We start from the raw sequence: 20,417 nt of genomic DNA on the forward strand, positions 1-20,417 counted from the left end.
GCTATTCGCCACACACACCCCTTTTTGAATAAATTATGTTTTAGAAATTTAGTCTCCTAACCTAGTTGTAATATTGTGGTCTGTTTGTAAAATTGGACCCTTGGAAGAGCAAAGAGGGAGAGTAAAAAGTTGAATGTATTTTACATTAAATACAAACCCTTTTGTTAAAAAATGTCATTGTACTTCATAGTAAATTTATTAAATCTCCCCACATATGTCCTCCAAAATTAATTTTCATTCGGTTTGCATGAACTCATTTATTGAATGGGAATTCGGTCCCCATTTGAGGCAATTAATTTGAAGAGTGACCACACACCCACCCACTCCGTTCTAGAACACCCACACGCATATGCTAAGTGACAAGTAAGCAGTGGCTGGGTTTTCTTTTTTTTTTTTCCTTTTCCTCTTTGAGATATTTCCTCTTTCCACTCTTGCCTGTTAAATAAATGATCTGTCTCTTTGCAGGATAGCGACAACCTCTGGTGGGATGCGTTTGCCACTGAGTTTTTTGAAGATGACGCCACATTAACCCTTTCATTTTGTTTGGAAGATGGACCAAAGCGATACAGTAAGAAAGAAGTTTATTTTTCAAATATCCCCTCCTTTTGCGCCTCTCAGACAACCACAGGGGTCTTCAGAGAATGGCACTGTGCTGACAGCCTGATAATGGTACCTCATCTTCTGATGAGTCTCTAGCTTCCCATCAGGGCATTGTCACCAGGTGGCAGCCCGGGGAGGCTATGAGAGATTTCCTTGGAGGCTTTCTGGTGTTTGGGCACTTGGCTGTTTAGTGAGCAAGGCAAATATGAGCCAAGTCACTCAATGATAAGTGGGAGCGGACTTATGGAGACTTTCCATCGTCTCTTCCCTGCGACCCTCCCCCCCACCTTTATCCTTGACAGCTCACACTTCACACCCAGTATTTTGCTTCTGCAGTTTCCTTAAAAAGAAAAAAAAAAAAATCCTCACAGTCACTGTATCAGCCACATCCCTGTAATGCCCTCTTATCAATTATTTCAGGTATTTGACAAGTGCTGTCTTTTCAAACGGGAGGGGGATGCCACAGATGCTTTGAACACACAGTTTTGGATTGGTGTTGACAGAATTATAGTTCCTTGTCTTTCCGGCGAATGATAACTCTGTAAGGATCCTCAAATTACAGCCTGTGGCACCTTGGGTAACAGCTGATCTGTCCTGATTAGGTTCAGCCAACTTGTCAGAGATCAGATTTACTAGTTCTACTATAAGACCGAGAGGCACAGATACATCAGCACGAAAGCAATTAATGTCTGGTTAGATCAGAGGGAGATGTGTTTTCAGAAATCAGGGCTGCTCATATGAAAGGATCTGTCAGAGGGTAAAACATCCCAAATGTCACAAACATGGAGATGATGATGGAACCAGCCACAGTATGTTTGAACGAATCAATCCAGAGCGCGGGGCAATTGATAAGACAATGCATGTGGGGTTCTTGATAAACACAACCAGAAGATCTGACTTTTGCTAAATGTATTTCAGAGCCACAGGGTACAACAAGTGTTTGTTTGTTTTCATTTTAGGGCACTTTAGACAGCTTCGTAGTATTTGGATTTATTGCATGATGAGGTGATTAATTATGCTAATTATATGCGTGGTGATTTGCAATAGTGGCAAACTGGGGGGCGCAGGACAACTTGGCCTTGCTGCCCTGTTGGAACTCATTGCCAGGAGCATCTCTAGGATTGTGTGCTTCGGGCTTTTAAAGGCGTGGGACCATTCTGATACTTATTTTGGGTGAGAGGGGCAGACAGTGGGTTGCTTTAGTGTCTCAAGTACTGGCAAGCCCACCTCATGGGGGTCCTGAGGTGTTAAGTTGCTATGGGGGCCCCAAGCAGCCTCATGCCCCAGAGAGGAGGAGAGTCGGGCTGAGAAGCTGCTGTTGCCGAAGTCCCTGGGAGATAAATGAACTCGGCAAGCCAACAATTACTCTCTCCGCAAAAGCCGGCCTGATCAATGGTGAATAATTTCAAATCAAGCACTCATCCATCCTCGGAGCCTTCTAATTTTTTTTTTTCCTGAGACCTAAGCTCAGATAACTTTAGGCTATCGTTGTTTTATGTTTCTTGTTCCTACGCTTTTATTTTTATTTACTTAGTTTTGGTTTGGGAATCCATCAGGGTCCGCTCGAGGAACTAAGAAGTACAGTTTTAAAGCCTGTGCTCGTAAAACCGAGTCTCCATCTTGTCTCTGTCCACTCCCACCCCATCATTTTGGGGGTGCGGCATGATCCATGCCTCTTTCTTGTACGGGAGGAATGCCTGACTCTGAGCCATTGTTGCCCAGGTTTCTTTGTTTCTCTGAGCCAAAATATTTCCCGAGCGGAGAAGAGAAACAAAGATGATTGACAGCTTGGAGCCGAGTCTCATCAGCTGCTTTGCTGACAGGCTGCTGATGTGCGCAGGCTGCTGACGTGCGGGCGAGTGACAGCTGATTGACAGCCCGGGACCGCGAGGCAGGGAAGACGAAGCCTGCTTAGAAGCTCGGGTGCTGCCATCTTAACCCATTCGCGGTCCAGGCACACGGTGCCAGGCTGGCAAACCAGTGTGCTGGCCCTGGGCTGCAGGCTGCCGCGCTTACTTGAGACTCTCCAGGGAGCTGAGAGCTTTGCATTTCTGAGGACGAAAATAAGACTTGGCTATTACCTTTGTCTATGTAAAACATTTCCCCGAATTACTTTCACTCTAGGTACCAAGACATGTTCCAGATGAGGTTTCTTTAGCCCTTACTAGAAAAAAACTGTTTCTTCGTCCCTCTCACCTCTATGTTTTTAGAGGGTCCCTCTGGCTCTAAGATCTTCTCTCTGAGCTACGTGAATCCTGTAAGATGTGTTTGCTTATATATTTGTTGTCCGTCACCCTCTGTTAGAACGTTATCTCCATATGGACTGGGACTTTATTGCTGAATTCTCACATGAGTCCAGGGACCTGCACATCAGGGGTTCTCAATAAATATTTGCTGAATGAATAATTGAATGAATGAATTGACATTTGCAGAAAAGTTTACATCACCAAACAGAACGTTGGGTGGCAAAACAATCTTGTTACCAAGATCTCTGGATGTTGGAGGCATTTAATCCACAATGCTCCGCTGGCATTTTCCAATAAGCTCTAGGATATGGTCTGTTCTACTTTAAGGAGGGGCAGGGGGCAGGGCTGTGTAATTCAGGGAATAGTTATGCTTTGGGAGATACATGGCTCCTCCTTTTAGGAAGTGCCTCTGTATCGATTGTGTTGTGCTACCCACCCCCGTCCTCTCTCTCCTGATTGGATGGGAACCCCTCCTCCGTGGGACCTGATTGGGCGAGGTGGTGACTGCTGATGTCTTCCTAGAAGACTGGGGGTATGGCTGGTGTGGAGAGGAGCTGGTTGGGCAGTGTGAGTGGACCATGTTAGAGACTGGGCTGTGCGTCCCTAAAGCCACTTGCCTTGTGGAGTGGCCTTGTGGAGCATCAGGAAGGTGTTCCTCCAGCAGCTGAAGGCTTTGGCAGTTCCAGGGAGGTAATTTTCCCCTTGGGTTAGGTGGACTGTCAAAGGGGGAGGACGAGCAGGGGGAGGCGACTCCCTCTTTAAAGATCATTAGAGCTGAAAAGCCTCTTTTCTGAAAATGGAAACTTGGTCCATAGAGTCCTAGCTGGTGAGTCACTGGACTTGAAGGTGACTGACTTCAAAGTCAAAATCAGGGCGCCCTCCCACCCTGGACCCCGTCCGATCCCTACATCCTCCCATAGACAAGGGGAAAGAAATAGATTAGTCACTTTGCACATTTCCAGGAATATAAGTCACAAATAATCACTGTGTCTTATTTGACACAGAAGGCAAGGCGAACAGAGGAATGGGGTCCTGAAAACACTCTGCATGTGTACTTTGCACGCATACTTTGCTCACTTACTTCCCAGGGTCTGTGTGACTTTCCTGTCCTGTACGGAAATGACCATTCTTAGGTTGATCACTTGCTCTTAGCTTCAAGCAAGTGTTGACTTTGCTTTACTCCTTTTTGGGGCGTATAGAAGTGTGCCCCACACTCTTCTCTGTCCTCGTAAGGGTGCTGATAACCCCCTCAGGAGACCTAGGCCACATCCAAGCTTGTGTTGGCCGTGTTCTTCATCTACAGGAAGTGTGTGGTTCCCAGTTCATTCAGGAAATAGTTCTTTGCTGGGAGAGATGCATGGAGAAGCTTCACCTGAGAAAGGGCACGAGCGTTCCATGAGAACATTCTTTGGTTTTAATCTGTGCTTGGATTGGTAAACAGAGCCTCCATTTTCTCATCTGTAAAACTGGCATAATATCCCCACCACTGGCTTGGGGTGGAATTAAATGCCATAATACAATAGAAGAACCTTGGACTATTTGAAGCGTATAGTAGTCAGTATGGACTATTATTATTGCAAACAGTACACAATCTCGCTGTCACTTGTAGCTTCTGTGCATCACTGGAGGACTTGCCACATGCAGGTGCTTTGCAAGTGTGCTCAGTGTGTGGAGCTCCGGCAGAGCCTCGCTGGTCAGCTGGGAGCCCATCGGACGTCTCTGATGGGCAGTTCCTGCTGAAATGCAGCACTGGAGAGACGACCTCCTCCCAGGGCTTCCCCCGCAGAAACACGCTCTAGCTCTGGTCATTAAGTGGGGTGCAGGAAGAGAGAAACAGAGGAGACAGGCGGTTGAGTATGTGCGGGGCTCTGTACTTTGGCAAGCTGAGAACTCCAACACTTGGTCAGACATAGCTAGGTTGGCATTGCTTTGGAAATTAGGGTTAAAAAGTGATATAATGACTAAAATGCCATCTTGTTTTGGGATACTTCCTATTGATCTGTTTTTTTAGGGAAAGGTGGGTAGTTCAGGCAGGGGCTCTGGGTCTGATACCTGGGTTCAAATCCAGCTTTATTTTTTACTACCAATATCATTTGACATGAGTCACTTTCTAAGCATCAATGGTCTCAACTGAAAAGTGAGGGTTTGATGAGATGATCCATATAAAGTTCTTAGCAGAGTTTGTGGCACCATGAAAATGCTCCATAAATAGTTGTTATTTGATTGAATTCCAGTGAGCATGTGGCTGCCTCCAGACTGAGACCCAGGGCAATTCACATATGATCGTCATTAATCCTTTAACTGTTGCTTGGAATTTGGAGGTTGATGGATCCCAGTCATTTTCTATCGTACACTTGTTATTTCACCTTGACTTCTATATTCTGTCTGGGGTAAGGATTGCTGGCACGACCAGACACCTTCAGAGTCACACTAGCCCAAGACTACTTATTCTTTTTCCCTCTGCGGCTGTGGGGAGGATATTGTACGCCCCAAAAGCCGAAGGTTGTTTGTGGACATGTCGTCACTTTTCATATCATTATTTCCCTCTGTGTGCCCCAGTCGTCAAGTCCCATTAGATATTTTGAAGAACTGCCAATCGGTCCCTCTGTGGAATCATTTCTACATTTGCTCTTTCTCTTTTACATTTTTTTTCCACCTCCCTTTATTTATTTATTTTTTTGAAAACTCTGATAGCTTTGCAATATTGACTAAGTTCTTCTAGTTTTGTCTTGTAATATGTGCTTTTATGTGTTGTGTATTTGGATGTGTCCCCCAAAGGTAGGGAAATTCTATGAGGGCCACATGGCTTCCCCATCTCTGCTTACCATTTTTCTCCTGCTTTTTATTGGTTTACCTCATCCAGCTGTGTTTTTATTGTGCTGGCTATGTAGGGATTCTAAAGCATCCCTTTCTCTCTTGCTAATGTATTACATGATTAAAAATATATTTCTGGGAAAATAATTCTTTTAATATATGCCTCGGTGCTTTTGACATCACACTTGCTAACTACTGTGGCATGAACGTGGCCATTTGTAAAAGTTACGTGTGTAGAGCATGCAGTCAGCTCATGGGAGAAGGGGCTTACAAGGCCAAAGTCTGTGCGTGCGTCCTTTGTGTGAGTGGTACCTACAGAGCGTCCATCTGAGGTCTGGGCAGTCACAGCTGCCTGTGGCCGATGCTTTAAGACCCTGATCTTCCCCAACAGATACCTGCCAGCTGGTCCTGGGGAGTTTTACTCCGTAAAGTAACTTTGTTCCTCTGGAAATTCCTCAGTCATTTTTGAAAATTTTTTTATTTATGGAGGCAGAGATCAAAATCGTAAACTTTGGGTCCACACAGATTTATTTGGAGTCTGTGCTCTACCATCGATGGCTGTGCAACGTTAGGCACGTGACCTGATGCTGGGCATGTTGCTTTAACCATCTTTACCTCAGTTTTTTTCATCTGTAATTTCGAGGTAGTGATAAAACCAACATCGCAGGGGACATGTGAAGATTCAATAAGATCGAATAACCTGTAATTTTCGCTTAGTGATGCCCATGGAAAGGACACAATAAATATTTACTGCATGAATGAATGAATGGATGGATGGATGGATGACTAAGAGAATGAGTTACATGCCTGATATGCTGCCAGTCACTTGGAATTAAAATAGAGGCTAGTTCTATTCATTCAGTCATTTGGCACATAGCAGGAAAAACTCTGGCTCTGGGCTAAGCCGGATCAGACCCCTCTTCTTTCTGTATGGACACCTTAAGAATTTAATTCTTAACCAATTGGGAGAAAAACTGATATTAAGGGGAAGATGGTGATTTAAACAAATAAGCCTCAAGCTATTACAGTGATGACACCCGTCCAACAGAGTTCGAGTTTTGCTCTGAAAGCAAGGAGATATTGAATACATATCCAGCGCCAGCCAGTGTGCTGGGCACCTTGGAGTTCCATATCTTATTTGCTGAGGACCAGCTAAAAGGACGTGAACTTCGACTGCATTCAAAATGTATCTCAGAGGAAAGAATGCACTGCCTCCGAGTAGTCCTTGATGGTTAGTGACTGGATGAGTGAGGCATTGAACTGTTGCATAATAACATAGATGGCTTTGGCTCAGATGACTCCAGAAAATGATTTTCTTTCCATGGATCTGCACTAAGTGGCTTCTTGATGGCTGTAGCCTCTGAACTTGTGGTTTAGGGAGTGATCATTTTCAAGAGCAGTCTTCATTAGTCTGGCAAGATTTGGAGTAAATTAAATTGGGACTACAGCAGACTATCATTTGAAGTTCATTTGTTCCTGTACTCATTGATTGATTGATTGATTCATTCATTCATTCAGAATTCACTGAATTCTTGCTATTTGCCTGAAATTATCATAGTGGGGCAGACGGTTCCCGAGAGGAAGGAAGGCAGTTCCTCACAAATGTTTTCATTTACATTTGACTTCATTTTTTCTAAAACCCTTACCTTAAATTAACACAATCAGCTAAGTATGTCAAAAAGAAAATATTTTGGGGACACTAATGCAAAATCTGGAACTAGTTATAGAAAAGACTTGAGAGAAAACCTACAACTGATCTGTTAACTGACAGACTTCTGAAGGGGAAAAAAAGAGACTGAATCTCTTCCCATTTGTGGTTTCAAATTGATGATATCAAGAGTTGCAAATTGGCCATAACAATAGATTGAGCAGACATTCCATTCCCTCATTGCTAATAAATACCATAGTAATATTACACGAGATAATGGACATAAATGTGCTTTGAACAAATATAAAGTGCTATACAAGTTGAAGGTACAATTATCACCATATTTGTAATTGATCTTTAGGATTTGATGACTTTTTGTTTTTCCTTTATAAATCAAGCTGTTAAGAAATCTGGGAGGACTGTTGAATTTCTCGTGGGGATAAAATTCAGTGTCAAATACAGAGGCTTGAACAAGTCAGGCCTATAACTGCCCTTAAGAGCTTACTTGAGGTTTGAATGAGGTACTGCGAGTAATCAGGAAATGGATATTATGCGTTGTTTTTGAGACTTTGTGACTGTGATGTCTGTGGGTCCCGACACATGCATTTCCTGATTCTTGATGTTATGGAGTATATTCTTACTCCTGTATCTTCTTGATGGTTCTCAAAGTAAGATGGTATGACCCCATAGTGGCCAGCAAAATAACTGCGGCAAACATTTTTATTATCAAAATGACAGGTGGTCCTACTGACATTTATTATCTGGGGGCTGGAAAAGATAAATGTTCTGTACGAAAAAAATTAGAGATACATCTCGTTTGATCCCATTTGCTTATCATTTTGAAGATAGGGTTGCTAGACAAAATAAAATAAAAAATAAAATGCAGTACTCACTACAAAATTTTCTGTTGTTTATCTGAAATTCAAAGGTAACTGGGTGGGCATCCTGTGTTTTTCTGTTTTAAATCTGGCAGCCCTACGTGAAGGACCCCAGTTCATGCTCAAAAATGAAACCTTGGTAATTCCAGAGTAGCTACAATGGGGTGTGAGCATGGCACATTACATGAGAAAACCTCTAAGAGATTTACCCTGGTCCTCTATTCACCTAAGTCTTGCCTCTGTTTATGTCTAGCAACTGTACTCATGGGCCCCACCTACAGAATGAAACACCTCAGTAGAGGGTGGCAGTTGAAACCTGCCTGAATTTAAATCCAAAGTCCATATGGCAAGCCTTCCACAGCTGACTACTTCAGCATTTGGGCAGATGATGAGCGCACACGTGAGTGTGACACATTGCCTGCCGTAAAGGAGCTCACAGTTTCACAAGAGAGACAGACACAAACAGTTAGCTCTAATGCAGTAGCAGCGACACTGGAAGAGGAGGGCAAGCAAAGGACTGTGGGACGTGGGGCATTGAGAAGGGAGTGAGCAAATCTGCTTCCACTGGAAAAAGACTCAGGCTGGCAAAGACTTCCTTCTTACCTTCTACAATCCTTAATTTCCTAAAGCCATGACAGAAATCACCCTACCACAACACCTTGCAAATATAAGGCTTTCAGTAAATATTTATGGACTTATGCATGGTGTAATGCCTGTAAGTAGTACAAATATGACCCACGGTGTCTGAATATTTAGCCCACAGGCACCTTATTGCATGTATGATATTTCCATGTTTTAGTAAGTTTCTACCATCACAATCTCAAATTGTAGCAACTGCTTTGTATTATAAACTAACAGAAATGTAACAGCAATTTGGAAATTTGTCCACAAACAGGGCTGGAGACAGAGACCTTTTATTTATTTATTTATTTACTTACTTACTTATTTCATGTGTACAAAACATTGTAATAGTTAAACACCAATCTAAAATCACATTTATCCAACCTATAAGACTGTTTTTTTTTTTTCTTTAATGCTTCGAGGTCACTGCATAGTTACTCTGCCAATCTCCTGGTAAGTCCAATTGTGTCATAAAATTTCATAGAATATGTAATCCTTAGCGTTGGTTAACTAGGTCCATGAATCTTCTTATCGAATGGCTCTTAATGGACTTCATTTCAATGGAAACACCTGTTTATTTATTGAACCTTTCTTAAGAACTTCCCACGTGTCATCTTTCTGTGCCCTGGTGACAAGAAGCTGAATGAAGAAAATCTCTTGCCTTGGTGGCGCTAGAGGTCTAGTGAGCTATTGTTTCTAGAACTTAATCTTAGCCAGATCTTTTCATATAGATGTCCTCTACCTCTGTCTGTGAGCCTGTTCTTAATAATGCTCACCACCATATATTTAGACTCTGTATTCAAATATAACATTGGTATCTTTTTCTAACATAAAGCTTTTTGAAAAGTCAGTGTTAAGCTGAGATGTATGCAGTATTTCCTTTGTGTAGTATTGGTTTGTGATGTTCTTAATTAATGGGGTGAGCTGATTTATGGTATCCTCCCCACAAGCCAATGTGTAGCTTAATCTTCACTTCTGTGTCTTGTTTTCAGATCGTGAAGTTACCTTATTTGTGAAAGTGGGGTGAAATAAAGCATTTGTTGAAGTCAGTTTAAATGAGCAATCTTGTACCACGATCTTAAGCAGTGTGCAGGTGCATTTCATTAAGAATATAGAAGCTTCATGGCAAAATCACCCATCAGGATGTGTTTCCTTATTTATTGTTTAATCAAGGTAGTCATATTGAAGTATTCTAATTCAAGAGCTTACAGAACTTGGTGCCTTCATGTATTTTGCTTTTATTATTCATTCCAAGAGAATCAGCCTCACACGATTACAGTGTGCTTGTTTATTTTTATGAAGTCGGTCCTTTCCCAATTGATGCTATCTTTAATATACTCTTTGATGGGAACTTTTCTGATGCAACGTGTATGTTGGCTTTTTAACAAGTCAGGAGGACTTGAAATTGACAATTGACACTAATAATCATTTTGAAGACCTGTAGAAGGAAGTAAGGTCACATGCGAGCCTGATAATAAAGCCACTCCCTTTTTATGAGACAAGCTTGCCATACTATCTGGAACAAAAAAGAGTATTACATTATTTTTACAGACTTTTCTAAAAATACGTATGTCTTCTGTAGTCCTGCCTTTGAATAATCTTATTTGCAATTTGATTGTTTGTCTTTGCTTTACTTTGAAAAATACATCATTTGTTATGCCAAGATGGGTAAGTTACACTGAGAACAATGAGGAAAAACAAGAGTTCTTCCAGAATCTAATTATGGGGCAAGCCTAGTCAGTAATGCTCAGGAGGGTATTTCCTCACTGACACACATGGTATCTCCATGTCACTCTTGCATTCCCGGTAAAAACCAACCACTTGAGATGGTCCTCAGTGAAAGGATGTCCCTTTGTGTGCTGCAGAATTAAGGCAAGCTTTGAAAATATTCCAATACGTGAAGTTAGTTACCTGAGAGATATATTTGTCCACGTAAAATTTCCTCTGGATATGTTTGTCATGTAGCATTTGATAAAGTCAACTTACACTCATTCAGTTTTCAATCGAGGCATTTAGGAAAGTTCAGCTTTCAAGCTTTAAAAAAAGTCAATAATAATCAACTTTTTCAAGGTAGCCTGCATAAAATAACATTCCCATTCTTATTGGTTCTCTTCAATAGAGTCGTAAGAGAAATGATAAATGGTCTCCGGCAGATTATGTAAATATACTGCTAATTATATCATTAATAGTTCTTCATACTACTAGATACTGTACTCAAATATATTTCCTATAAAATGCTTTAGTGCTTAGAAACCTATTATTTCTTTTTAAAAAGATGAGCCCAAAATCAGTAATTATGGGAGTTATTATTCAGGTTCACAGTCGTGCCACAGCTATTTTTCACTTGATAATTACCTTGTTAAATTAATGTCAGACCAGCACCATGCCTTATTTAAGAAAATGGTCCACCAGTCCTGTGCACGCAGGCCCAGCTGTGGAAATAGTAAAGATTTATTGAATTCAGGCTCATCTTCTGCGTTGCCTCCGTGACGTGACTTACAGAAGTTCTAAGAAGTTACATGTGTCTTATGAGAAGTTTGTAGTATCCTTCCTGAGGTCCCATTGTATCTCTTGACAGTTGGTGTGACACCTGTGTTCTTCCTAGTTTTAGCCTTGGGCTTTGTTGCCAAGAGGGCACGCTGTTTAATGGGTGTGATGCCCATTCAGAGCCTTCAGGAGGAAAAGGGAAGATGACCCTCCCCAGGGAAACAAGGAATGCATATGGTACGCTTTCTCTTTCTATCTCCCTGGTTTTGAATTGCAATTTTATTTGTTACTCCTTTTTTTTTTTCCCAAGACCCTGCAATAGTAGCTTTTTAGACAAAACCACAGTTACAGATTCCAATTTTTAGTCCAAAATAAGTAATCCTTGCTATATTATAAATTTTAAAAAATGAGTCAGATACTGAGTGGATCCTTGTCTTGGTGGTTTTTCAAACGTATCCAACAATAACCTCCTGGGTTGGTTAACGAGTTAAAATGACAAGTATTCTGATAGTGCTTTGCAGTTTATAAAATTCTTTCATAAATCAGGACCATCTGTAAGCTGATGGAGTGGGAGGACTGTCTTACTTTTCTCTGTAGCCACTGTGCCTCCCGTGATAAGGGTTAGAGAGGAGACCCGAAGTTCCTATTTGCTGAGCGCGCCTGGGTGGCAGTGTCTCATTCCACCCTTGCTATGTGCCCAGAAGCAGGTGTTACCCTGACCATCTGTACTGTAGAGAAAAAGAAAATCAGGTACCCAGAGACTCAGAACTCGGCTCTTCTGCAATAGACACACATATTGCGGCCCCTTTACTATCCTGCTTTCAGTAGCAGTTTTAAACAGTAGAGACTCTTTAAATGTTACATGTTTGGATGAAAAACAAATCTATCTCTTGCTCTGGATTCTGGAGCCTTCTCTCCTCAGCCGCTACTCCTGGAAACAGCACAGGTTAAGAATAATTAGTTCTTAATGGCAAATGTGTACTCACAGCATATTTTTTTCATCATAGTTAAGTGTGGATTGCTTCAATCCCTCCAACATTGCTGCTGCAGAGCTGACATTTATAAATTTTCTTTTTCGACGCAGTATGGGATCCTCCATATGTCTTCCATAATAACTACCTATGTTTTCAGGGAATCTAAAGATTTATTTCCTTCCAAGTCCTTGTTGCTGGCATTTTCTCCAAGCCTCCACAACTGCCAAGAGATGAACTTCAATTTAGATGAACTGTTACATTTGTCATTGTGAATTTGCTAAACTTTGGATAAATTTGAAGATTTATGCTTATTCCCCAGCGGGCCTTGAGACTATCTTTGAGGCTCAGAAAGTTCACGCCTGACTTTCTTCCCGCTGTTCTAAGTAAACGAGCTCTTAGATCCGTGCAGCCTGCCTGCCTGGGCTCTGGGTCTGTCATTGTCTCAGCCTGGACACATCTGCACTGCCAGGAACCCCATGTGTCTCACTTCCCAGGTGTGTGCGAGGGAGGAGGGGTCTCTCCTCTCCTTGCCCCGTGCTGTGGAAATCTCACGCTCCGTCTGTATTTCCAGGATGATGCGATTAGAGAGGGCCTTACAGTAACACCTCACTTTAGAGAAATAGCCCAGACCTGAGAGACAGACAAGCTTCAGATCATGGGCTTGAACCTGCAGTGACTGCATGACCTTGGTTTTTATACCTAATCTCGCTGAGCCTCACTCTTTCATCAGCAAAGCGAATGTAATGTCTATTTGGCGTGGTATAATGGTATTTGTAAATAATACACCTATGGTCCCTGATACATGGGAGTTTATCAACAAGTAGTTGCTATTCTAGTGATTATTTGTAGATAATATACCACGAAGTTGACTTGGCTTTGACTTGTGCAAGGCAATCCAGCTAATGAGTGATAGAGCTAGGATTCAAATTCATGTGTCTCAATTCTTTAGAAAACACAAGACTTTATTTGGTAACTGGCTAAAAGCTCTATACTCCTTTTTTATTGACTGTAGTCTGGAGGTAACATAGTTTCTGGGGAACATAATTTGTTTAATTTTGTTCTTTGAATCATCTCCACAATCTCAGAGGCAAGTGCAGTATGAATTGTCACTAAATTCATTGAATTCACTTGATGTGTGAAAAATTGGAGACAACCTACTTGATGGATGTTTTAGTTTTCTATTCCAACATATCAAATTACCACAAATTTAGCGCTGCAAACCTCACACATTTATTATTTCGCGTTTTCTGTGGGTCAGGATACAGGCGCTGGTTAACTAGATGATCCTCTGCCCAGTCTCACAGGGCAGAAATCAAGGTGTCAGTTGGGACCTCCATTCCATCTGAGACTCATTGTTGTTGGCAGAATTCAGTTTCTTGTAGTTGTAGGACAGATATGCCCACTTTCTTGCTTGCTGTGAGCTAGAGACTGTTTTCAGCAACTAGGGGCCTCCCTCTTTTCCCTGGCTTGTGGTCCCCTGCACAACACGGCAGCTTGCTCTTTCAAAGGCCGCAGGAGAATCTCTCGCCCCTCAAATCTCTCTAACATTTTGGGATCACCTGATGAGGCCAGGCCCACCCAGGATCATCTCCCTTTTGATGAATTCAAAGTCATCTGCTTAAGGACTTGAATTACATCTGCACAATCCCTCTGTCATCTAATGTAATGGAACCATTGAGCGATATCTCACCAGAGTCCCAAGTTCTCCTTGTTCACATGCGAGAGGAGGGGATTGGGCAGGGTATGTACCCCAGGGGGTGGGCCATCTTAGAATTCTGCCTACCAGGGACATGGGACAATTAAATCGTTATGATGCAAGACTTCCTGACAAGTATCATCAAACTAGTATCAAGCACCCTGTGAGCTTGAAAAGATAGGTTATTTCCTGCTGGGGGGTATGGAGACATGGTAGAGACTATGGGTAGAATTCGGGCCAGAGGTAGAGATGAGTGGGGGCAGTGCAGAAGGAATAGAATGGAAGAATCCCACCCCAAGGAGGCAAAGAAGGTATTTGGAAAAATGGTTAGTGGTCTGGTTTGGCTGGCACTTGCCTTTAAGGAGCTGCTCTATAGATTTTAAGAGACTGTTGGGTTTCGAGGACATGGAACTGATAGAAAATATGATAAGGACTGTCTGATTCCATGAGTGTCCTTTGGTTTTTAATATACTGAAAAGAAGGGAAGAGTGTGGCCTGGCTACCAGTTCTTTGTTTATGGGGCTCCGAAGCCTCTCTCTGGGATCACCCTCCAAAGCCTTAGAAAAGTTTTCTCTACCCTTTCTGACAGAGAATTCCAAATCCTGAGGCTTCTGTGGTTTATCAAATGTTGTTCTCTGGAGGCCTCTCCCCTGTATCTAGAAGTAGGATGAACAAGTCTGGAAACATGGGATCAATTCTTTAAGCTCCACATTAGACTAGCTGGGGGTTGTTGTCGGAAAAAGAATTCAAACTCACGTTGTGTATGAAATGGGGCATTTGTCCATTCGTGTGTCCACTCAGCAGTGTGTACTGTGTTCCGCTGTGTCCTCCAATCTGCTTCTGCTCTGGAGACAGTGAATGAGACAGCCATGGCCTCTGCCCTCACGAAGTTTAGATGCTTCATTCTAGAGTCTAGATAATTCTGGATAGTTTAGACTTTAGATTCTCAAGGGGTAGAGGCCAATAAAGTAAAGGTACACTCATTATTAATTAATTTGAGTTGTGATAAGTATGATGAGTAAAATATATGGGGTGCCAAGAGAGCAAATCCAGGGGCTTAAACCAGCCTCTACTGGGGTGGCAGTGGAAGTGGGGATCAAGCTAAACCTGTCTGAGGAATGTATAAAGGGTGAAAAAATCTAGGAAAATAAATATACCTGGGAGAAGAGAGAAGAGACAAAGTGAGTATAGGATTCTCACGTGTCTATCGGCAGACAGGGTGAAGAAGTTTCAGATTTGGATACAAAATCAACCTGGATTCTTTCCTACTTGATTTTCATGTTTCGCAGCTCACCTCTCTCCCTGGGTGTCTTTGGGGAATTAATTGATCCTGCCTTTCTGTGCTGTGACATGTGGCACACCCGTCTGTTATGGCATAGCTCTCCTAGTTCATGGTTATCTGTTTACAGGATGCTAGCTGGGACCTCACTGGAGATGTCCTCAGACAGTGATTATAACTTTTCCATCTTTTCATCTCCAATACCTAATACTTTACCTGACACCACAGTTGGCACTAAATAATATTTGTCCAATGAATAAACTAGAACTCATTGGAAATGATGAAAGTAACATGTTGGTAGACTGTCATGCTTTAAAAGGAAGATCTTTCAAAACGTCAGTGTTCCAAACTGAAATGGTCCTGCCTTGGAGTGAGCGGCAGAGCTCAGCCTCCCTGGAGGTGACAAAAGTCCCATAATTCTGTATATCTGAATGAAAACTAAAGTAGAATTAAAAAAACTTGATTATAACTACTACCAATTATCAAATTATGTTTTTGATCCTGATTACTTGAGAAAGTTAATGCATTTTTTAAAAGGGCTTGATTTGGGTTCACGAGTAGCATTTCTGATTGGGAGAGTCTTTCCTGGTCATATATTTCTGAGATGTGCAGTGCGTTTTGGTCTCATTACTGAATGTTACACTTATGGTGTAGAGGATAAGATTTTTTAAAAACTATAAATAGGATACAGAGATTATAATACATTAAGGAGATAATTCCAAGTAATCATTAAGATGGAAAATCCTGTCAAACTATGAATGAAATATACCTGTAGGACAAAGTAAGTCATCAAGACAGCCAGAATCATTGTGTCACTTAGTATAGAAGAAAAACGCTTATTCGTGTATATCAATAAGAAGTCATCCAGAACACAGTTCTCCGATGGCAGAGAGAAGCCCAACAATCCCTGAGTTATACTACACAATTATCATATTAACATCATACAAAAACCAAACGATGCAGAAAGTTCATGAGTTAGGACCTGGTTTTAGCAGCAGTAAGGACGAAGGATATGGAGGAACAATCAAAAGACCAGCTCACACTATTTCAGGCCTAGTGAAATTGATCCATGGGCAAACAACAAAAGGTGGAAAAAGAACAAAAGATTAGCCATGTAGCTAAGAAACTGTTACCAGAAAATGCATCATGATAGACACCTACAAACCTCCAAGGCTCACAAGTGGTCTGTTTAAGGCAGTGTAAGACGGGAATATCACCAACTGTGACAAGATTGAAGAAGAGTTTAAATAGTTGGGCATCTGCCGGGAGAAGAAATGAGGAAAACTGTTTGTTAGAGAATCAAAACCAAAGCTGATTTCTTTCAAATGGAAGATGTCATAGTTTAGTGCTAATAAAACAAAACAAAACCAAGAAATATTTATTGAAGTCTTGTAATAAAATCTGTGGTATCTCCTGCCCATCTCCAATTCCAAGTTTTAAATTTTAAATTTCTTATTTCCATTAATCATATTAATTGAACAATGTTATCACATGATTCCTTTATTTCATGTATAAGGAACCTCTTTTATATAATCCAACAAATGAACACATGCTTTTATAGTGCATTTTAATTATAATTTTTAAAAGTATGATCATTTGAATTCAGATACAAAGTGCAATTTACTTCATTAAAAAATAAGTCGCTTTAGTGTATTTTAAAGTCATAACTTACCCTTTTTTTCTTTTCTGCTTTGTACTTGCTGTCTACTCCTTCTCCAAAAAATTGTCTGCAAAAGAAAATAATTTATATCATCAAAAAGAGTTTCAGAAATTGATAAAGTGGTCAAAATTCGAGATTCTGCATTCTGAGTGTGCCCTAGATTGGTTTAATTAAATAGAAGCCCAGTTGAAAATTCCATTTGGAAGAATTGTAATGCAGTCTCTTCCTTTCAAGTGTTCAAGCTCTCTCTCTCTCTCTCTCTCTCTCTCTCTCTCTCTCTCTCTCTCTCTCTCTCGGAAGTAACTTTTAATTTCTTCTGCTGTCACAGTGATTTGGGGACAGATATTCCAAAATGATAGGAATTTTCCAATTTAGAAGAATTGGGTCTAGAATTTTTAGCTGTCCCCTCTATCAAAGGACCCCAAATTACTAGAAATATCAACCAGCCTGAATTGAGATTTGCATAAACTATGGGTAAAGAATCCATGGTAAGAATTTATTCAGTACAGGGCTGCAAATGTTATTTCATCTATTTGCATATTCATTCATTCTGCACTTAACACTCCTAACATTTGTTCATTAATTTGCCAAATGTTCTCTGTCTCCTTATACTTAATACAGATGAACCAGATTTTCACTTGCCTCTGAGGACACCTCTGGTAGTCTTAAACATTTTCATAGGTATTGCAAAAGCAAAAGTGTGTCTTTCCATTTGACAAAAGTAAATATGGATTTTGTATAGCAGAATACAAATTAATTTTATGTACTGTAGACTGTAGGAATAAAAACCAAAAATCGTCAAGACTGTGTAGCTTTTAGTTCTGGGCAATGCATCATATGAAGGTTGCAGAAAAATAATTTCCAGTGTTCCAGGCTCTTCGTATGTTTCATCATCACGCGCGCTTCTTCCTCCTCCTTCTTCCTCTTCTTCATGTAAAAACATACAGCCATTTTGTCATTATTTTGGTCTTACCATGGTGAAAGTTGTACCATCCCTTTGGGAATGGGGAGATGGTGTGTCCAGAGACAGAGCTGGTGAGATTCCTGATATTCTACCTGAATGACATGTCCCATTTATAGGTCCCTCCCAAATCACTGATTGCATCAGATTTTGATACCACTCGTTGGGTCTTCTAGATGGAACCCCTCAATCATGTGCTTTTGACTCTATGTCTGTCACCTTCACTGCTAAACTTAACAAACTAAATTGAATGTGAGGTGGAGTCTGTGCAATGTGTGTGCCCGAGAGCCAGAGGGAGCAGGTAGGTAGAGGGGACCATTCTTGCCCAGAGCCGAGGTTTAGGGGCACAGAGACTGGGAGGAGAGAAGGGGCTGTGGACAGGAAGCAGGAGGGTGGGCATGGTCTCCATATGCCATGGATGGTGTTGCTGGACACACACAGGCTGCCTCCCAGGGGCTGTGGCGCCGTGCCTGTACCTGCCTACAAGTCCAGCTCCTCTCTTACAAGGACTGAAGAGAGATGCAGAGAGGGGAGTGGAGGGGAACTCACCCACTTCACCTGCAGAGTCAGTTTGGGATTATCTTCTCACAGGTCCTCCAGGCCCCTTCAGATCCCCCTTCCCCATCTCCCCCCATGTCAGTGGACCGTGGGCAGAGCAGTGTGGGAGAGGCGGGTTACCTGGAGGCCTCCATGTGAACAAGCACTCACAGTTTGAGGTCCCACCTAGATACATCATCAGTCTCCCAATTTGAGGGATTATGACTTTTCTCATTCTTTTGTGTCCAAGTTACAGCATTTCCCAACCTGAGTCCTGAGAAGACAAGAACCAGTTCTTCCTCATCTTGGGTGAGAAACAGTGAGAAACATGAGGCATCTCAGATGTAGGCAACAGTCAGAGGGAAGGCAGGGAGAGGAGGGGGAAACTGAGGGGGCAGAGGGAGACGGAAGGGGTTGGTCTGGAGAGGGCTGTGTACAGATGGACATTTCCGTGTGGGCTGCGGTTAAGGTCAAAGACCAGAGCAACAATGCTTATTTGAAAATTTTTAAAAATAAAGTTTCATTTTATTCACTACAACACATTTTGAACACTTGGCACTGTTCTAGGGATCAGAGATTCAATTGCTGAAAATTTTACAGATTAGTAGTGTTGGCATGTTCCTTCAATTTTCATTCATTCATTCACTTTCTCATTCACTTATTTACTTACTAACCAATAGGATTAAACATATAGCGGTTGCGTGAATTACCTCAGTGTCTGGGTTTTCAAACATCTTGCTCCAAAGATCTGACACAACTAGCCATTTTTGTCAGCCATCATTACCATTACAGCCATTTAAAGAGGACCTACTATGAGCCACAGAGTAGGGTAGAAATAACCCGTAAAGCATCTCATCTATCTAATCTGCCAAACAACTCTAAAAAGGTAATTACTATTCTCATTTCTCAGAGGAGAGAACTAAGGCCAAGTCAAAATTTGAACTCAGATTGTTTATTTTGTTCCCCCAGAATCCAAACCCTGTTCTCTTTTCACGGTGGCAGGCTGCCTCCCGAAAGATAGAGAGGGTCTTCTGCAGCTTCGTCCCTGACAAGTACTGGGATTTTTATTTATTTTATCTGTTACCACTAATAACAATATTTTTAAAAATAAGCCAATATGTGATGATAGTGTGAAAAGTAAACATGGTAATTAGGCAACATCAAAATGAAGTTAATTATTGCCTTGATGACTAGGGTGGTTTGTGTACAATAGTTAACACAGCGTAAAGCATCAGATCGGAAGGCAGAACTTCTACAGGCTTGCCTTCCCACAAGGCAATGCTCATCCCGTTAGTAGATGTCTGGAAAAGACTGGATTCACTGGTGCCACACAAGGAATTTTCAGCCAGTGTTGCTGTTTCCACAGGGCTTTCTGTTTCATTATTTCATTATATCTCAAAGCTTCCCTTTGGGACAGGGAACTAAACCCAAGTTGTAGATGCTTGGTTTTATAATCCAGTCATTCGCCGTCTCTGTCAGCAGCCAGATTCCTGATTCCAGGACTGACTCCTAGACTGCGTTTGTGCACCGTGTATTTGTCAGGAACTTCCGGGACTGCCCAAGAGTGGGATGCCAAGTATTCCTGTACAATAATTGGATATTTGTTAATATTCATCTGAATTGTGCTGCCCACGGCATCTTCCCCAAGTTTCAATTTTATGCCACTCCAGTTCACCCTGTGAGTGACTAGATTAGATCCCTTTTTATTCCTACCTTGCATTATTATTAAAGGTAGGGAAATATGCTGCATCAAGGTAACAAGCAGCCTTATTTGGTTTTGGACCGTCTCTTTGTTGTGCTGTTCCATTTCACCTGAATGCTCCATCTAAGAAGGGGCCTGCGTCTGATGCTTGGCCTGCTTCATGGTTTCATTTTTATTTGTTCTGGTGGTTTTTAAAAATGTGTGTCCGGTTCCAGTCAAGGCTAGTTTCCCCAGCTTTGATTGTGTAACATCAGCAGCTAACCCAGCAGATTACAATCACCCCCTGTGCCTTTCTCCCCAACCTTAAAAAGTCA

General features: G+C 41.7%; 1 protein-coding gene across 11 annotated transcripts in view; it reads left to right on the forward strand.

Annotated features, from left to right (window-relative positions):
• LDB2 (LIM domain binding 2) overlaps positions 1 to 20,417 on the forward strand; it is a 353,147-nt gene that overhangs the window by 126,556 nt on the left and 206,174 nt on the right. For all 11 annotated transcript variants that reach the window (XM_088792752.1, XM_088792730.1, XM_088792760.1 and 8 more), the window contains exon 2: positions 466 to 568. In XM_088792752.1, the coding sequence (XP_088648878.1) occupies positions 466 to 568 (103 nt within the window). The remainder of the gene's footprint in view (positions 1 to 465; positions 569 to 20,417) is intronic.

The sequence above is a fragment of the Rhinolophus sinicus genome, chromosome 1, assembly GCF_057876585.1.
Source record: "Rhinolophus sinicus isolate RSI-liver-muscle chromosome 1, RSI-T2T, whole genome shotgun sequence".
In the NCBI taxonomy this organism is placed as follows: Eukaryota; Metazoa; Chordata; class Mammalia; order Chiroptera; family Rhinolophidae; genus Rhinolophus; species Rhinolophus sinicus.